Raw genomic sequence first — 16,239 nt, 5'->3', positions numbered from 1 at the left:
AGAAACAAGCAAACCTCTATTAACTAAGCAGAAGGGACAATGCCAGTGTGAGTTGTTTGATGTATGAGCAATTCTTGTAGCAGATCTGTTAAATGTATAGCATTTTCTCATTTTTGTTTCCCTCTGCTGAGTTATGAAACCATTTTAAAATTTAACACAAAATGTTTATCAGTAAATTCATTTGGTAGCACTTAATAAATAGCAGGTGAGATTCTGTGCTGTTTCTCTAATGAGTAGCACAGAACTCACAGCCTGGCAGGAGGGCGAGTGGGGGTGTCACTAAGGTGGACTTTAAACCTCTGCCCAATCCTGAGCTGCTCCAGAAACTAGAAAGGCCCTTGGTAGAATTTAGATAGAAATATATAATTATTTTGAGGACTGTAGTCTTTGCACATGGCTATAGAACAACCCCCTTATATAGAAATGGATTCCTAAGACAGTTATTGCAGACTGACACGTTAGAGGCCCCACAATATGAGATAATATGGCTTTTTCACCATCATAAGGGCTAACGTTTTACTTTCTTAGCTTAGATTCTAGAATACAGTTCTGCAGCAAGGGGTTGATGATGTGACAAATTCTTCAACCATCAAACACATGGGGGCCTGACAGAAAGCAGGAAAACCACCACCACAATGTACCCTGCCCTCTGGCAGAGGATGCCCTATTGTGGATGAAAGCTATGTAAAGTGTTCAGTTTATTTTTTAATCCAGGAAAGGAACCAATCTGTGCTCTTTCCTTTAAATGCCAAATTCAACTATGTAGTCTTTTGCAAGAGTGTGACCATTTATACTGGAGCAGAGGTGGTTGAAAAAAATGTCAACAACTTTTAAAAAAAACCAAACGCAAATTCATTGGAATCTCCAGGTTACATTTAGACATTCCAATGCAAACCATGCAAGGTTCCATTAGGTTTCAGAGGCTGCCTGGTTTCCTGCCAGTTTGGCTGCCTGGCTCCCCAGTAACTTGTTTGGTAGGCTGAAAGCCTGGAAGTCTCGGATCCCAGCACTAACAGGTCCCCAGGGCTCTCAGGATCCCCAGTTCCAGGGCAGTCCATGAGATGGACTGCCAAGCTCCAGGTCAGCCCTCTATGTGAATTGTCTCAAACCCAGGGTTTGCAAGGTCCCATCCCCTGGCCTGCCAGGCTGCTGGGGCTCTGGACAACTCGGGAAGCCTTGGAAACTAAATGTTATTTTGCTCTTTCTGACACAAAACTTTTTCAGAATTCTGTTTTGCAGAGAATGCAGACATTTTGGGGTTTTGGTTTCAATTGGAACAAAATCAAATTCACAAATGGAATTACCATTCTCTATCCAGCTCTATACTAGAGTTTTTTAAGGTGGAAATTGCCCAGGCTGTACATTTAATTATGCCATGCAAATGATGTATGCATAAAAATAAAAGATTGCAAACCTGAATTTATGCGTCTTTACATTAAAATAACTGAAAATTATTTCTCTCCTGCCACAATGCCTGGATGTGCTAATGTGGACAAGTCAGAAAGATACATACCTTGTGACTAACTTCTCTTCAGGTTGTTCTCTCTCTAAAAGATGCTGGAAATAATCCTCCAGAGCCTGAGCAGTTAAAGTTTTCTTTAGGTATGGATAATAGAGGGGATGTCGTGCTATCACACCTGTTACATGTGACACAGTTAGTTAGAATACAACCAATTTAATCTAGTTATATTTTTATTTTTCAAAACTGAGATCACCTGTCATTTAAAACTGTGCCTATGTTAATCAACAGCTACACAAAAATAGCTAGAATAACAGATTAATGCCCTGCAGTGGAGTGGAGGTCTAACTAGGTGCATGACATGTAGGAATGCTGCCAGGTTGTGTGTTGCTATTGCAACTTTTTTCTGGTTGAGAACAGTCCTTGCCAATTCAGGAAGGATAAACGACAAAGGGCAGGTAAAGGGTGTGTGGTTCTTCCCCCAGGAGTAACTCATGAAGTTTGGAGAATGCATTATGATTAGCCCTCAGAGCATGGCAGGATCAGTCATGGAGGTAGAAGATGTATCTATGGTTTTGTCCTCTCCATGCATGAGATCTGTTATCAGGGGCGGACATAGCTCCATTGTTATTAAGGTATAGCAGATTCCCAAAAAGCTGGTTTAACTCTACAGGAAAGCTGAGGGTCTCCAGTGGGTCAGTCAAGCTGGATGTTAGCGTCTCGTACTAATTCGGCTGCCTATACCGACCTTGGGGTTGGCAGACCTTGACGTTACTTTAACTCTGTAGAACAGGGACTGTTATTTTAAATTTCATTGAAGAAATATTTTCTCTGAGTAGTTCAAGAAAGTCCATGAATTATGTCTTTCATTCATTGTTTCGCAATGCTATGAAGCCACTGTGTGAAGTTATACAACAGAAATCATCAAACTCCATCACTATTGTACAGGAAACAATTGTACACACAGGGAGAAGAATGTTGGTCTCTTTACAAATAAATTAATAAATCTACTTTATCAGTCACAGCGGGACACCTTTTAGCAAATCAAATCCCAAACACACCTTTAATTCATAATGAGCTTTGAACATCACACATTCTCATCTTCCAACAAGTAAGAGAGCCATTTGATGCTTGCAGAAGTAAGGAACAGAAGAAATTTTTTTTTTTAAATGCAAGAAGGCATCTAATCAATATAATGAGTTTGCAGCACAGGCATACAATACTTCTTGGTGTCAAAATGTAATTAAAAAACAATTACTTACATGTAAATAGTAATTTTAAATTTCCAAACACTATTTTTTAAATTTATATATATACATATACACACACACGTTATATGATTTACATGAAGAAAAACAGTATGTGACCGTGTAATTAATCAATAATTTAAGTGCATATGCACAAGAAAATAGAAATAAGGTAGCACAGACAACTTTAATTCTGGCATTTCCTAACTTTTGAGTTCTTGACTTTGCAACAACAACATTCTTTTAACAAAGTGTGTGTGTGTGTGTGTGTGTGTGTGTGTGTGTGCGCGCGTGCGCATGAGAGAGAGAGGTATTGTATGCAATACAACAGACAAATATTTTATATGTACTTTATATTTAAACACATACTGGATAAACGTCAATTAACTAAACAGTTAACACGCTCATGGATATTTAAAATAAACTACAGAGAAGTAAATATTTTTCATTAAGAGAGTACTAGTACTGATGTTACAGGGTAGATTTCCTTTTCAGCATCCAGGTAATAAGGAAGGAATCAGATTATGCGGGAGATTTTCAAAGGCACAAATGACAGTTCAGCACCTATTACTGAAAGTCAATAAGAATTAGGCATCTAAATTGCCATTTGTGCCTTTGAAAATCTTCTCTACATTACAACATTAGAATAGAAAAATACCTATATTTGCAGAGTTGCCTTTGTCTCCACTTCTAGTATAAGCAAGATCTTCTAAACGATATGTATGTGGACCACATGGCAGATCTGTGTAAAAATACAAAATAAATAAATAAATAAATAAATCGTACATTTTGATGGAATAGGTGTCTTTGAAGTTTGTGTTTTGCGTACTGTCTCTAGTAGTTCCACTAAGATCAAGTTATAAAGGTTGTACTTTTAACTGTGCAGGAAATAAGGATTTTTTAAGTGAATAATATTGGATATGTTTTATTATTATAGTATATTGGAAATTTATTCCTTCGAGAAAAAGTGCAAGTCAGTTGGAGCAAAAGTGAATGATTGAGAGGATTAATGGATATGGGGAAATGATTGACTACCTTAAATGTTCATTTCTAGACTTTCTAACATTTTAAGCTTTTTCATGTTGAAGTTTCCTAAAGGTGGAACATTTGGGGGTGGGGAAGATGGGTCACCCAAACTCCATTAAACATACTTTCAAACTTCACTCTTTTTGAATAAACTTTTTGGGGGGGGCAATGCACCTCTCTGGTTGTTTTGGCAGAATCTGCAACCCCATGAGTAATCCCACTTGTGGTCATTTGTTCCTATTTCATAGTTGGTAAAGAAAACTAAATGTAGTGCTTCTTTAAAAATTAAAATATCACAGTTTTTAAACTTACACTGCTCTACAGCCAAAATGCTTCTGAAATAAATGTAGTCAAACTTTACTAATTCTGGGTCACTGAGAATGAAAATGATGCTTAAAATTGTTGATTGGCTCTAGTCTAGCTGTTGGGCTCCAGACTACAGCAGTGGAATCTCCTGGCAGGTGATGTTAGGGTTTCCATGTTCCGTGACCGTCAAAAGGATCTTGTCCCATTCTTCTTCATGGAAGGTGATCTTGTAGCCTGCAACAACATCGATGGTGTGATGGCAGCCCTCAACATCGTTCACGATCCAGATGAGTGGAGACTGTTCATTGATTCATCGAAGACGAGTCTTAAAGCTGTTTTGCTGCATAATGGCAATGTTTTGCCATCAATTCCAGTTGGTCATGCAGTCCATATGAAGGAAACCTATGACAACATGAAACAACTTTTGAGGTGCATAAACTATGACCAACATCAGTGGCAGCTTTGTGGCGATTTGAAGGTTGTTGCTCTCTTGCTTGGTCTGCAGACTGGATACACAAAGTACTGCTGTTTTCTCTGCGAATGGGATAGTCGTGCAAGAGATTCCCACTACATCAAGAAAGATTGGCCACTCCGACAGTCATTGGAGCCTGGGAGGAAAAGTGTTCAGCATCCACCACTTGTTGAATCAAGGAAGATTTTGTTACCACCCTTACACATCAAGCTGGGTCTGATGAAGAACTTTGTCAAGGCCATTGACAAAACACAAGCAGCTTTCAAGTACCTCCGTGGAAAATTTCCAAGGTTAAGTGAAGCTAAGATAAAGGAAGGTGTCTTTGTTGGTCCTCAGATTCGTGAACTTCTTCGAGATGATGCATTTGACCATGCACTGCGTGGCAAGGAAAAGACGTCATGGAAAGCCTTCCAGTTAGTGGCAATAAATTTTCTCGGAAACAACAAGGCAGACAACTACAGGTTGTTGGTGGAAAACGTCCTCAAGGCATACAAAAGCCTTGGTTGCAACATGTCACTAAAGATACATTTTTTGCACTCTCATCTAGATTTTTTTCCACCGAACTGCGGAGCAGTGAGCGACGAGCACGGCGAGCGATTTCACCAGGACATTGCAACAATGGAGAAACGCTATCAGGGCAAATGGAGCCCATCAATGCTTGCAGACTATTGCTGGACAGTGACAAGAGATGCTCCATTTAATGAATACAAGAGACAAGCCAAGAAGCGCCGAGTAGACACTGAATAGGACTAAACTATGTACATAATAGTTTTTTGCCTTTTGTTTCATAATAAATTTTATTTATATAACCCTTTTGCTGATTTTTAAAGTGTTACATAAACAGGACAGGTGAAATATTATCATGTAAAGCAACCATAAACACATGAAAAGACCTAGGTTTACAATTTATGATTAAAACTCTACTATCTACACAATATACATAGACATAAAATGTAAAAACTTAAATATCTTAGAAACAGTAGCCAATCAGTTGTTTTGATTGTCATATTTGAATTCAGCACATCAAAATACATAATAAATACCACATTTTATCTCTGAAGCAGACGACTTCTCAAAAATTGTAGACCAGTGTTATTTGTTGCGTGTATGGTAACTGCAGTATTGCTCTTTCCACCAAACAGTATTTTACATGAATCAAGTCTTTGACAATGTCCCTTTAAACAAAGCAGAACTAAAAAATGTTCTGGTGCTTCCATTGATTATTAGCCAAATTAATGTATCCTTCATCTATTTATCAGTAAGTTGTTTTTTGTTTCAAAAACTTCTCAGAAAAACTACCAAAGCAGCATTCTCTCTGAAGCTAGAGCAAATTGTGAATTCCCTTTCCACCCACCTAGAGCCACAGCAAGCAGCATTGCTGAAATCCATTTTCACGTATTTCCCTTATCTACTAATTTAAAGACAACAAACAATCCCTCACACTCAAGATAACCAAGCAACATAAGAAAAATACGTCTCATCTTCTTGCTAAATGCTGACAGAAAAAATGCAACTAAAGTTATTCCCTTCAGAATCTGCTCTATTGGTAAGTCTCATACATAATGACAACAGTTTAACTCCTCAGAAGTAAGTAAACCTTGAGCCACTTTTATGCATTAAGGGCCAAATCTTACAGTTCTTACTCAGAGAAAACTGACACTGGAGTTCATTTTTGAGAAGTCAATGTGAGTATTGAATAAACATTGCAGGATTTAGAATTTAACTGTTGATGTCACATATCTCAGGAGATATGATCTCTCCCTGATTCTGAGATGGCATTTGATAGCAATGACTTTCATAAGCATTAACAATTTCCTTGACAGATTGGGGACATAATAGACTGCCAGCACTTAAACAGGGCAATAGCTTCTTGTTTCCTAATTAGACCAAGTTGCCATTTCCTAATCTTAATTCAACTCTCCCTGGAATCCCCAGCTACAGATCAAATCCTACCCCCAGACTAACATTTGCACCTGATTTAAATGAGAGTTCCAAGGGTATAATTTGGTTCTATGTTAGTTATAAATAACCACATATCCTTTGAAATAGATGCTTATTAATAAGTTTGTAAATACAGGGAGATATTTTTGAAGGCACAAATGGCAATTAGACACTGATCTCCGACTGACTTTCAATCCTGCCATCTTTACTCAGTTACAGTCATCCCCAGTGGTGGGTTCCTCAGAATCAACTGTTGTATACCAGCTCCAATACCACAGAACATGTTGGCCAGTTTTGAGAATACTGCATCAGCTGACTTAGACCTGGTGCCCAAGATACATCAAACATCTTGGCAGATCTGTACTTTGGTATTTTCCTTTAAACTGGTACGAAGAATTATATACCTTACGAAAAATAATTCTAACATGAAATCTAGAGGTTGAGACTATCTGACAACATAGAGCTCAAGAGCCTGATAGAACATCTCACATTTCTCTGGTGGGCAGACTTGAAATAATGACAATCCTGGACTGACCTGAAGGGGATGTTCATATCTATTATATGTTATTAAAATGCAGTGGGCAATTTTGTCAATAAATAGTGTATGAAAAGCCTTCAATTTTCATCTAATTGCTACTCTCAGGATAACTAGCAGCCCAACACTATGACTTTTAGTACCGTACGCTCCCATCAGTTTTAGCTCTGAATCTCAAATTCTCTAAATAGATTTATTTTTATGGAAAGTTTTGTCTTGATGAGAGAGAGGTCAGGCTTAGCCACTGCTTTGCCCTCCTTGAATTTCTTTGGCACTCCCTCAAATAATCTGTTTAGCTAAGTTTGACAGGAACATAGGAATTGGTTTCCTGTGAACTCCATGTTTGTCTGACATAGGGGTGGCCTCAAAGTGGCCCTTTCCAAATTCCAGGCACTTGGAGTATCCCTCTTCCCAGGGGCCGATCGCCTACCCACATTTCTCCTGGGGCAAGCTACAGTACAACAGATAAGCCTGCCTCAGTTTCTCCTTTCTTCCTGAGTCCGCAGTAATTCCATGCAAGCTTTTTGAGTATAACTAGCTCTGTGGGGTAATTTATTATAAAATTCCCACAACCATAATTCAAAATTCCCCAGCACAGTCCAAAGAGTACATTAAGTCTTTCAAGTCCCAATAGTCCATCGACACGTCCAGTAGATGTCTGGTGTCTCTCATCATATTCCAGCTCTCCAGTACAGCTCCAGCATCTCTCGCTCTGTGTAAACTCTCAGGCATGGTTCTGGCATCTCTTACTGTCTCACCTCTCAAGTACGGCTTTGGCATCTCTCACCATCCCTAACCCTAGCCCCTCTAGGTGGTGCTTCTCATCCTTGTTTAATTCTCAGGTCTGGTTCTAACTTTCTCTTGGAGACCTCAGCTAGTTCACCTCTCCATCAGCAGTGTTTTATCACCTAAGCCAACAAGGCCTAGGCCTAGGGCGGCAAATTTGCTCATGCCCCCTCCCCAACTCCGCCTCTTCCCCAAATCCCCAGCCCACCTCCTCTCCCAGGTGTGCTGTGCTTCCTTCCTTCCACCTGCCTCCCAGGCTTGCTGCACAAAAGCGCTAGGAGGGAGGGAGAACCGAGTAGCAGCACTCAGAGGAAGTGGAGCAGAGGCGAGCTGGGGCCCGCGGGCACGGGGAGTAACCCGGGGAGGGCTGGGAATCGCTCCCCACCCCAGCTCACCTCCGCTCCACCGCTGCCATCCCCCCGAGCGCCACAACTCTCCTTCTCCCCCCTCCCTCCCAGGCTTACCATGCAAAAACACTGGGAGGGAGGGAGAAGCGAGTAGTGGTGCGCTTGGGCGATAGCAGAGGTGACCTGGGGCCGGCGGGTGTGGGGAGTAACTCTTCGGGGGGGAAAGGGAACCGCTCCCAGCCCCAGCTCACCATCACTCCACCTCCGCCATCCCCCGAGTGTGCCACAACTCCCCTTCTCCCCGCTCTGTCCCAGGCATGCCGCAGGGGAGCGGAGGGGAGCTGGTGTGTGTTGGGGAAATAGGGGAGTTGTGGCACACTTGGGCCTAGGGGTGGCAAATTTGTTAATCCGCCACTGCCCTCCATCATTCCCCAACCTTCAGCCCTCTCTGACTGTCCCTTCTGGTCATGGCTCTGTGGTCTGGGGAAGTTTGCTGGTGATTCTCTGATTGCCTTCTGCTTCCACCATCCTGATCTGGCTCCACGGCTCAGCCAGACAATCTCGCTACTCTTTCCAGAGGAAAGGTGACGTGAGCATTTTTTGTTCCTCATTATCTTTCTGTAGTGGTAAATGGAATTCTGTGGGTGAGAGAATGGGTTGTAAGAGGAGGTGAAGAGCTTGTACATTTCAACAACCGTGGAACTGGCAGAGTAAAGGTGTGAGTGTTAACAGGGTGTATTGGATTGTTGAAAGAGGGCAGAGTTATGGTTACATTGGCAAACAATGCTGAATTCCTTTTTCAGAAGTTGTTCAATTCAGTATTCCTCAAGGGCATGACGGATCACAGCGCACAGGTAGTTTTGCTTCAGCAGTTTGTTGCCATTGAACTTCCTAGTTTTCTGGACAGGGAAAGATATGTTGTTGGTAGGAGTTAGTCATTTCAGTAGTTGTAAGTATGTCCTCCAATTTGCATACCAAGCCAGCCAGGCCCCCCTCCATCAGCTGTGCCTCAGATTTAAAAAATCGGAACTAGCTTGGCTTTGGCTATACATCCCACAATGCACAGCAAGAAAAATTCCTGAATGCACACTGCTCAGCAGTGAAACAAAAGGAGCATAGGGTATTTTGGGAATACCATGCTGTTGCTGTTCATTTACTGCAATTACTATTGTCCGGGTAAAATTTCTATGTGTAGACAATATTTCAACTTAGTAAATGTAATTAAATTTACAAAGCAGACTAGAGTGATCTTAGCAGTGCTTTGAGATCTACAGATGAAAAATGCCATATAAGAGCTAGGTATTATTATGAGTACAAGAAGTTTGGAAGAACAAAAGGAAAGTAAATAACCATTCTTTTTCCAATATATATCCTCAGGTCAAATTATAAATGATCAATTAATGATATATATACACATTTGTTTTGTTTTCCATCCTGTTTGTCTACTTTTTGAAACAGAGGATCTCGGTAGATAAGCCAGGAGTGTATTTTGTTCTGTAACCTGTGACCAGAGACGTATAACAAAGTGTATGTCTACACTGCAATCAACAGGTGTGACTGAAGCCCAGGTAGCTGAAGACCTAGCTAGCTTTGATCTAACTAGCGCAAGTGATTACAATAATGAAGCTGCAGCAGCACAGGCCCTCAAGTGTACTCATTCTCGAGCAGCTAGCTTATGCTGAAGTCTGTACTATCTGACTCCACTGTATTATTACTCAAGCCAGCTAGATCAAAGGTAGCTTAAGTACATCCATGCTGCAATCACACCTCTGTGGCGTAGACAAATCCAGGGGACTCAAGTCTCAAAGGCTGGGGACCCTTACAGAGTCAATCTAAGTGGTTAGCCACATGGCTTTTTGCCTCCTGTACACCATCATTTCCCCCATTTTTCTCCCCACTTCTTTCACTACATGTAGGTGTCACACTCCTGTTTCAAGCAAGAGGTGCTTCCAGTGCAATGCTTTCCACTCTCTGTTGCCACTGGGAAAACTTTGTTCTTGTCCCTGCGTCTAACGTGGATAGTGCTATGTGCCACACAAATCAAAACTTTATGCAAGTATTTCTCATGACATTGAGGTTTATACAGAGACAAAGATGAATACCTAGTAAAAAGTATAAATAATAGTTAGAGAGAAAAGTCAGTGATATTAAAGACAAACATACCTCTTAACTCATCATCAGTCTTTGGTGACTCAAGTGAAACAACTGCATCTGACGTAAATGTAAGATCTTCCTGAAATATTTCAACATGTTGTCCATTCAAAAAGATGTTGATCTGAAAAAATACCCATTTTTAAACTACTGAATTACATAAAGAGAAATTTAGTGCAATGCATGTGAATTTTATTAAACTTTCTGCTTTATAATTCTCTATTCCTAAACCCCATCTTCAAGTACGGTGGAAAGAGTGATGGACTGTATAGCTTATTTTAACATCGGAACATAGAAGTTGCCTTACCAGGTCAAACAAGGGATCCATCTAGTTGGGTATCCTATCTCTGACACTGGCTAGTACCATATGCTTCAAAGGAAAGAAATGCCATAATAGACAATTACAATACTATAAAGGACATATTCTTCTAGTCCCATGAAGTTAATGGTTGGCTTATGCTTTGAAGTCTGAAAGTTTATAGCCTTTAAAATTGTAGATAATATGTTTTGTAACTGTGAATGTTCTTATTATCCATAGTCATATGTGGGAGAACTGCATGGTAACTTGCCTGCCTAGTGTGAAGGTTGTGGATCTCTCGAGACTTCTAGATAGACTTATGTGTAGTGCTGGGGAGGAGTCGGTGGTCGTGATACATGTAGGTACCAGTGACATATAGAAGAATAGGCGAAAGGTCCTGGAAGCCAAATTTAGGCTGCTAGGTAAGAGATTGATGTCCAGGACCTCCATGGTAGCATTCTCAGAGATGCTCCCACGCACAGGGCCAGTTAGACAGGCAGAACTCCAGAGTCTCAATGCGTGGATGAGACGATGGGGTAGGGAGGAGGGTTTAGATTTATTAGGAACTGGGGAAACTTTTGGGGAAGGAGGAGTCTATACAGGAAGGATGACCTTCACCTAAACCAAAATGGAACCAGATTGCTGTCACTTAGTTTAAAAACTGCTCTATGACCTTTTTAATGTTAAGGGCTGGGGGAAAGCTGACAGGTGTGGAGGAGCACATGGTTCAGACATCCTTTAGGGGAGGATCTATTAATAGAGAATATCTATGTCTTAGTGAGGACGAGAGGATGGAAAATGATAAAATACAAGCATAGTCTGATCAGAAACAGTCAAATGAAAAAAAGTCTCATTCAATTACAGCTAAAAAGTGACAAGTTTTTAAAGTGCTTATATACCAATGCTAGAAGTCTAAATAATAAAATGGGTGAACAAGAGTGCCTCATATTAAATGAAGATATTGATATAATAGGCATCACAAACTTGGTGGAATGAGGATTGTAGTGGGGCGGACTGCGCCACTCCCTGTGAGAGTGGGCTGTGGCAGGCCAGCGGGCCTGCACAGACAGGCAGCCAATCAGAAAAGGGCTTGTTGTGAGCCAATCAGGGCCCAGATTGGAGGGAACCAATCAGGGCCAGGCTCAGATGTATATAAAAGCTGCCCAGAGAAGAGAGCAGTCAGTCTGTCCCAGGCCTTTGACAGGGGAAGGTCAGTCTCTAAGGGGGGGAGACTAGCACTGTGGACAGCGCAGTGCTGGGCAGGCTCAGGGAGGCTAGAAGGCTCTAGCCCCTAGCCGCCAGGGCCTAGCGGGTGCAAGGGGCTGTAGGAGAAGCGGTCCAGGGAAACAGACTGAGGAGGAAAAGGAGGAGGACAGCGAGGCTGACGCCAGAGGGTCCCTGGGCCGAGACCCAGAGTAGAGGGCGGGCCTGGGTCCCCACCCTCCTTGCAGTACACCCAGCCATTGGCCGTAGAGAGCGACCATTATACCACGCCAGATCCCTGCCAAGAGGGATTAGACACAGAGGCGATTGGACATGGTTGCATATTGTGGCTGGAATGTGGGACTGCTTATCGATTTCCAGAAGGTGGTGCAGATAAACTAAGGGGCACTGCTGGAGGGCGGTGGCCTCTAAGAGGATGCTGCCGAGCAGGGAGCAACGCGGGTCCAGAGACACCAACAGAGGGCAGAACAACGGACGGGACACCACCAGGAGGGGGTGCTCCACTGGATAGAGCTAATTCCCGGAGTCACCAGCAGGAGGCGCCGTGGGTGGTGAGTCCCGACCCATTTACAGGATAATCAATAGGATACAGTAATACCAGGGTACAAATATATCTGAAGGACAGAACAGGTCACTAAATGTGAAAGAAAGCGTAGAACCAAATGAAGTAAAAATCATAAATGAATCAAACTGTACCATAGAATCTTTCTGAATAGAAATTCCATGCTCTAATAAGAATATAGCAGTAGGGATATATTACCGACCACCTGACCAGGATGGTGACAGTGACTTTGAAATGCTCAGGGAGATTAGAGAGGCTATTAAAATAAAAAACTCAATAATGCGGGATTTCAACTATTCCCATATTGACTGGGTACATGTCACCTCAGGACAGAATGCAGAGATAAAGTTTCTTGACACCTTAAATGACTGCTTCTTGGAGCAGCTGGTCCTGGAACCCACTAGAGGAGAGGCACTTCTTGATTTAGTCCTAAGTGGAACATAGGATCTGGTCCAAGAAGTGACTATAGCTGGACCACTTGGTAATAGTAGCCATAATATAATTAAATGTAATATCCCTGTGGCAAGAAAAACACCACACTGGCCCAACACTGTAGCATTTAATTTCAGAAATGGGAACTACACAAAAATGAGAAGGTTAATTAAACAGAAATTAAAGTGAAATCTCTGCAAGCTAGGTGGGAACTTTTAAAAGACACCATTATAGAGGCTCAACCCTAAATGTATACCTCAAATTAAAAAAACATAGTAAAAGAACCAAAAAAGAGCCACTGTGACTAAACAACAAAGTAGAAGAAGCAGTGAGAGGCAAAAAGGCATCCTTTAAAAAGTGGAATTTAAATCCTAGTGAGGAAAATAGAAAGGAGCATAAACACTGGCAAATGAAGTGTAAAAATACAATTAGGAAGACCAAAAAAGAATTTGAGGAACGGTTAGCCAAAGACTCAACAAGTAATAGCAAATTTGTTTCTAAGTACATCAGAAGCAGCAAGCCTAAACAACCAGTGGGGCCACTGGATGATCGGGGTGCTGAAGGAGCGCTCAAGGACAATAAGGCCATTGCAGAGAAACTAAATGAATTCTTTGCATCGGTCTTCATGGCTGAGGATATGAGGGAGATTCCCAAACTTGAGCCATTCTTTTTAGGTGACAGATCTGAGGAACTGTCGCAGATTGAGGTAGGTTTTGGAACAAACTGATAAATTAAACAGCAATAAGTCACTAGGACCAAATGGTATTCACCCAAGAGATCTGAAGGAACTCAAATGTGAAACTGCAGAACTACTAACTGTAGTCTGTAACCTATCATTTAAATCAGCTTCTGTACCAGATGACTGGAGGATAGCTAATGTGATGCCAATTTTTTAAAAAGGGCTCCAGAGGTGATCCCAGCAATTACAGGCCTGTAAGCCTGACTTCAGTACCGGGCAAACTGGTTGAAACTATAATAAAGAAATATTGTCAGACATATAGATGAACATAATTTTGTTGAGGAAGAGTCAACATGGTTTTTGTAAAGGGAAATCATGCCTCACCAATCTACTAGAATTCTTTGAGGGGTCAACAAGCATGTGGACCAAGGGGATCCAGTGGATATAGTGTACTAGATTTTCAGAAAGCCTTTGACAAGGTCCCTCACCAAAGGCTCTTAAGCAAAGTAAGCTGCCATGGATAAGAGGGAAGGTGCTCTCATGGATTGGTAACTGGTTAAAAGATAGGAAACAAAGGGTAGGATAAATGGTCAGTTTTCAGAATGGAGAGAGGTAAATAGTGGTGTCCCCCAGGGGTCTGTTCTGGGACCAGTCCTATTCAACATATTCATAAATGATCTGGAAAAAGGGGTAAACAGTGAGGTGGCAAAATTTGCAGATGATACAAAATTACTAAAGATAGTTAAGACCCAGGCAGACTGCGAAGAGCTACAAAAGGATCTCTCAAAACTGGGTGACTGGGCAACAAAATGGCAGATGAAATTTAATGTTGATAAATGCAAAGTAATGCACATTGGAAAGCATAATCCCAACTATACATATAAAAAATGATGGGGTCTAAATTAGCTGTTACCACTCAAGAAAGAGATCTTGGAGTCATTGTGGATAGTTCTCTAAACATCCACTCAATGTGCAGCGGCAGTCAAAAAAAGCGAATAGAATGCTGGGAATAATTAAGAAAGGGATAAATAACAGAACAGAAAATATCATGTTGCCTCTATATAAATCCATGGTATGCCCACATCTTGAATACCGTGTGCAGATGTGGTCACCCCATCTCAAAAAAGATATACTGGAATTGGAAAAGGTTCAGAAAAGGGAAACAAAAATGATTAGGGGTATGGAACAGCTTCCGTATGAGAAGAGATTAACAAGAATGGAACTTTCCAGTTTGGAAAAGAGGCAGCTAAGGAGAGAGATGATTGAGGTCTATAAAATCATGACTGGCGTACAGACAGCAGATAAGGAAGTGTTGTTTACTACTTCTCATAACACAACAACTAGGGGTCAGCAAATGAAACTTACCGGCAGCAGGTTAAAACAAATAAAAGAAAGTATCTCTTCACACTACACACAGTCAACCCATGGAATTCCTTGCTAGAGGATATTGTGAACAGGGCCGGCTCCAGGTGCTTGGGGTGGCAATCTGCAAGGGGTGGCAGTCCGCCTTGTTTTGCCCCCAAGCAGCACACCAAATTGCCGCCACCGACGGCTGGGGCCGTCCGTGTGCCCTTAGGGCGGCAGGCGCGTTTCCATGGCGGCTTCAGCTAAACATAGAAGCTGCCGCAAAATTGCCGCCCGGAAACGCGCCTGCCGCCCTAAGGGCACACAGATTGCCCCCACCGTCTGCGACCGCAATTCGGTGCGCTGCTTGGGGCGGCGAAAACTGTAGAGCTGGCCCTGATTGTGAAGGCCAAGACCATAACGGGGTTCAAAAAAGAACTAGATAAATTCATGGAGGACAGGTCCATCAATGGCTGTTAGTCAGGATGGGCAGGAATGGTGTCCCTAGTCTTTGCCAGAAGCTGTGAATGAGCAGACAGGATGGATCACTTGATGATTACCTGTTCTTTCATTCCCTCTGGGACACCTGGCACTGGCCACTGTCTGAAGACAGTATACTGGGCTAGATGGACCTTTGGTCTGACCCAGTAGGGCCATTCTTATGACAAACCTCTTTTTGAATCTTAAGCTCTAACACTCAATGATATTTTATGGTAGTCGGTTTCACGGATTAATTTTTGTGCAATATAAAAGGAAATGCCTTTTATTAGTTTTCAACGTGTTGCCTTTCAGTTCTATTGGAAGTCTTTCATCATGCATGGCCAAGTTCACTATTATGATAACAGCAGTAAATCTCTGTGTATGTATGTCATAAACAGATAGCTAAGGGTTAATGTTTCTTTCACCTGTAAAGGGTTAACAAAGGGAACCAAAGACCTGACCAGAGGACCAATCAGGAAACAAGATTTTTAAAAGCTCAGAGAGGGAATGTTTGGGTGTGTGTTATTTCCCCAATCTACTTCTTCGTGGTTATAGACTCAGGGCATTCTGAGTTTTTTGGCGGTCCCCCCGGGAAGTTTTGAGGGAGACCAGAGCGAGCTACAACACTGGATCATTTGCGGTCTGGTTGGTCAGCGCGCTATCCAATCCAAGCTTGGTAATTGAAACTTGGAGTTTTCATGCTAGCATGCTTTAGGTTTCCGATACGCTAAGCGTCGGAGGAATCTAGGAATTTAATGCTTATGACTATGCTATGTCGCTTACACCAGTGAGGAACATCCATAATCTTAACAATACCTAACTACTTACCAAGAAGTTATAATAACAATGTAAGTGAGAATTCAAGTAGGTCTTTTGAGCCATGCAGTTATCAAAACTTCCAAAAAGGTCTATGATCTGCAACACCTCGTGCGAAGGTGCAAGACTGTTAT

The 16,239-nt window shown here is 41.8% G+C and overlaps 1 protein-coding gene across 1 annotated transcript in view; it reads right to left on the bottom strand.

Annotated features, from left to right (window-relative positions):
- LOC116824066 (uncharacterized) overlaps positions 1–16,239 on the bottom strand; it is a 108,051-nt gene that overhangs the window by 5,781 nt on the left and 86,031 nt on the right. Inside the window, exons 16-18 of the mRNA XM_075066744.1 lie at positions 10,283–10,394; positions 3,365–3,448; positions 1,514–1,637 (exon numbers count right to left, since the gene is read on the bottom strand). Coding sequence (XP_074922845.1) covers positions 1,514–1,637; positions 3,365–3,448; positions 10,283–10,394 — 320 coding nt within the window. The remainder of the gene's footprint in view (positions 1–1,513; positions 1,638–3,364; positions 3,449–10,282; positions 10,395–16,239) is intronic.

This window comes from Chelonoidis abingdonii, chromosome 5 (genome assembly GCF_003597395.2).
Source record: "Chelonoidis abingdonii isolate Lonesome George chromosome 5, CheloAbing_2.0, whole genome shotgun sequence".
NCBI lineage: Eukaryota > Metazoa > Chordata > Testudines > Testudinidae > Chelonoidis > Chelonoidis abingdonii.
The sequence above is the reverse complement of the archived record's forward strand: the minus strand, read 5'-3'. Positions and strand labels throughout refer to the sequence as shown.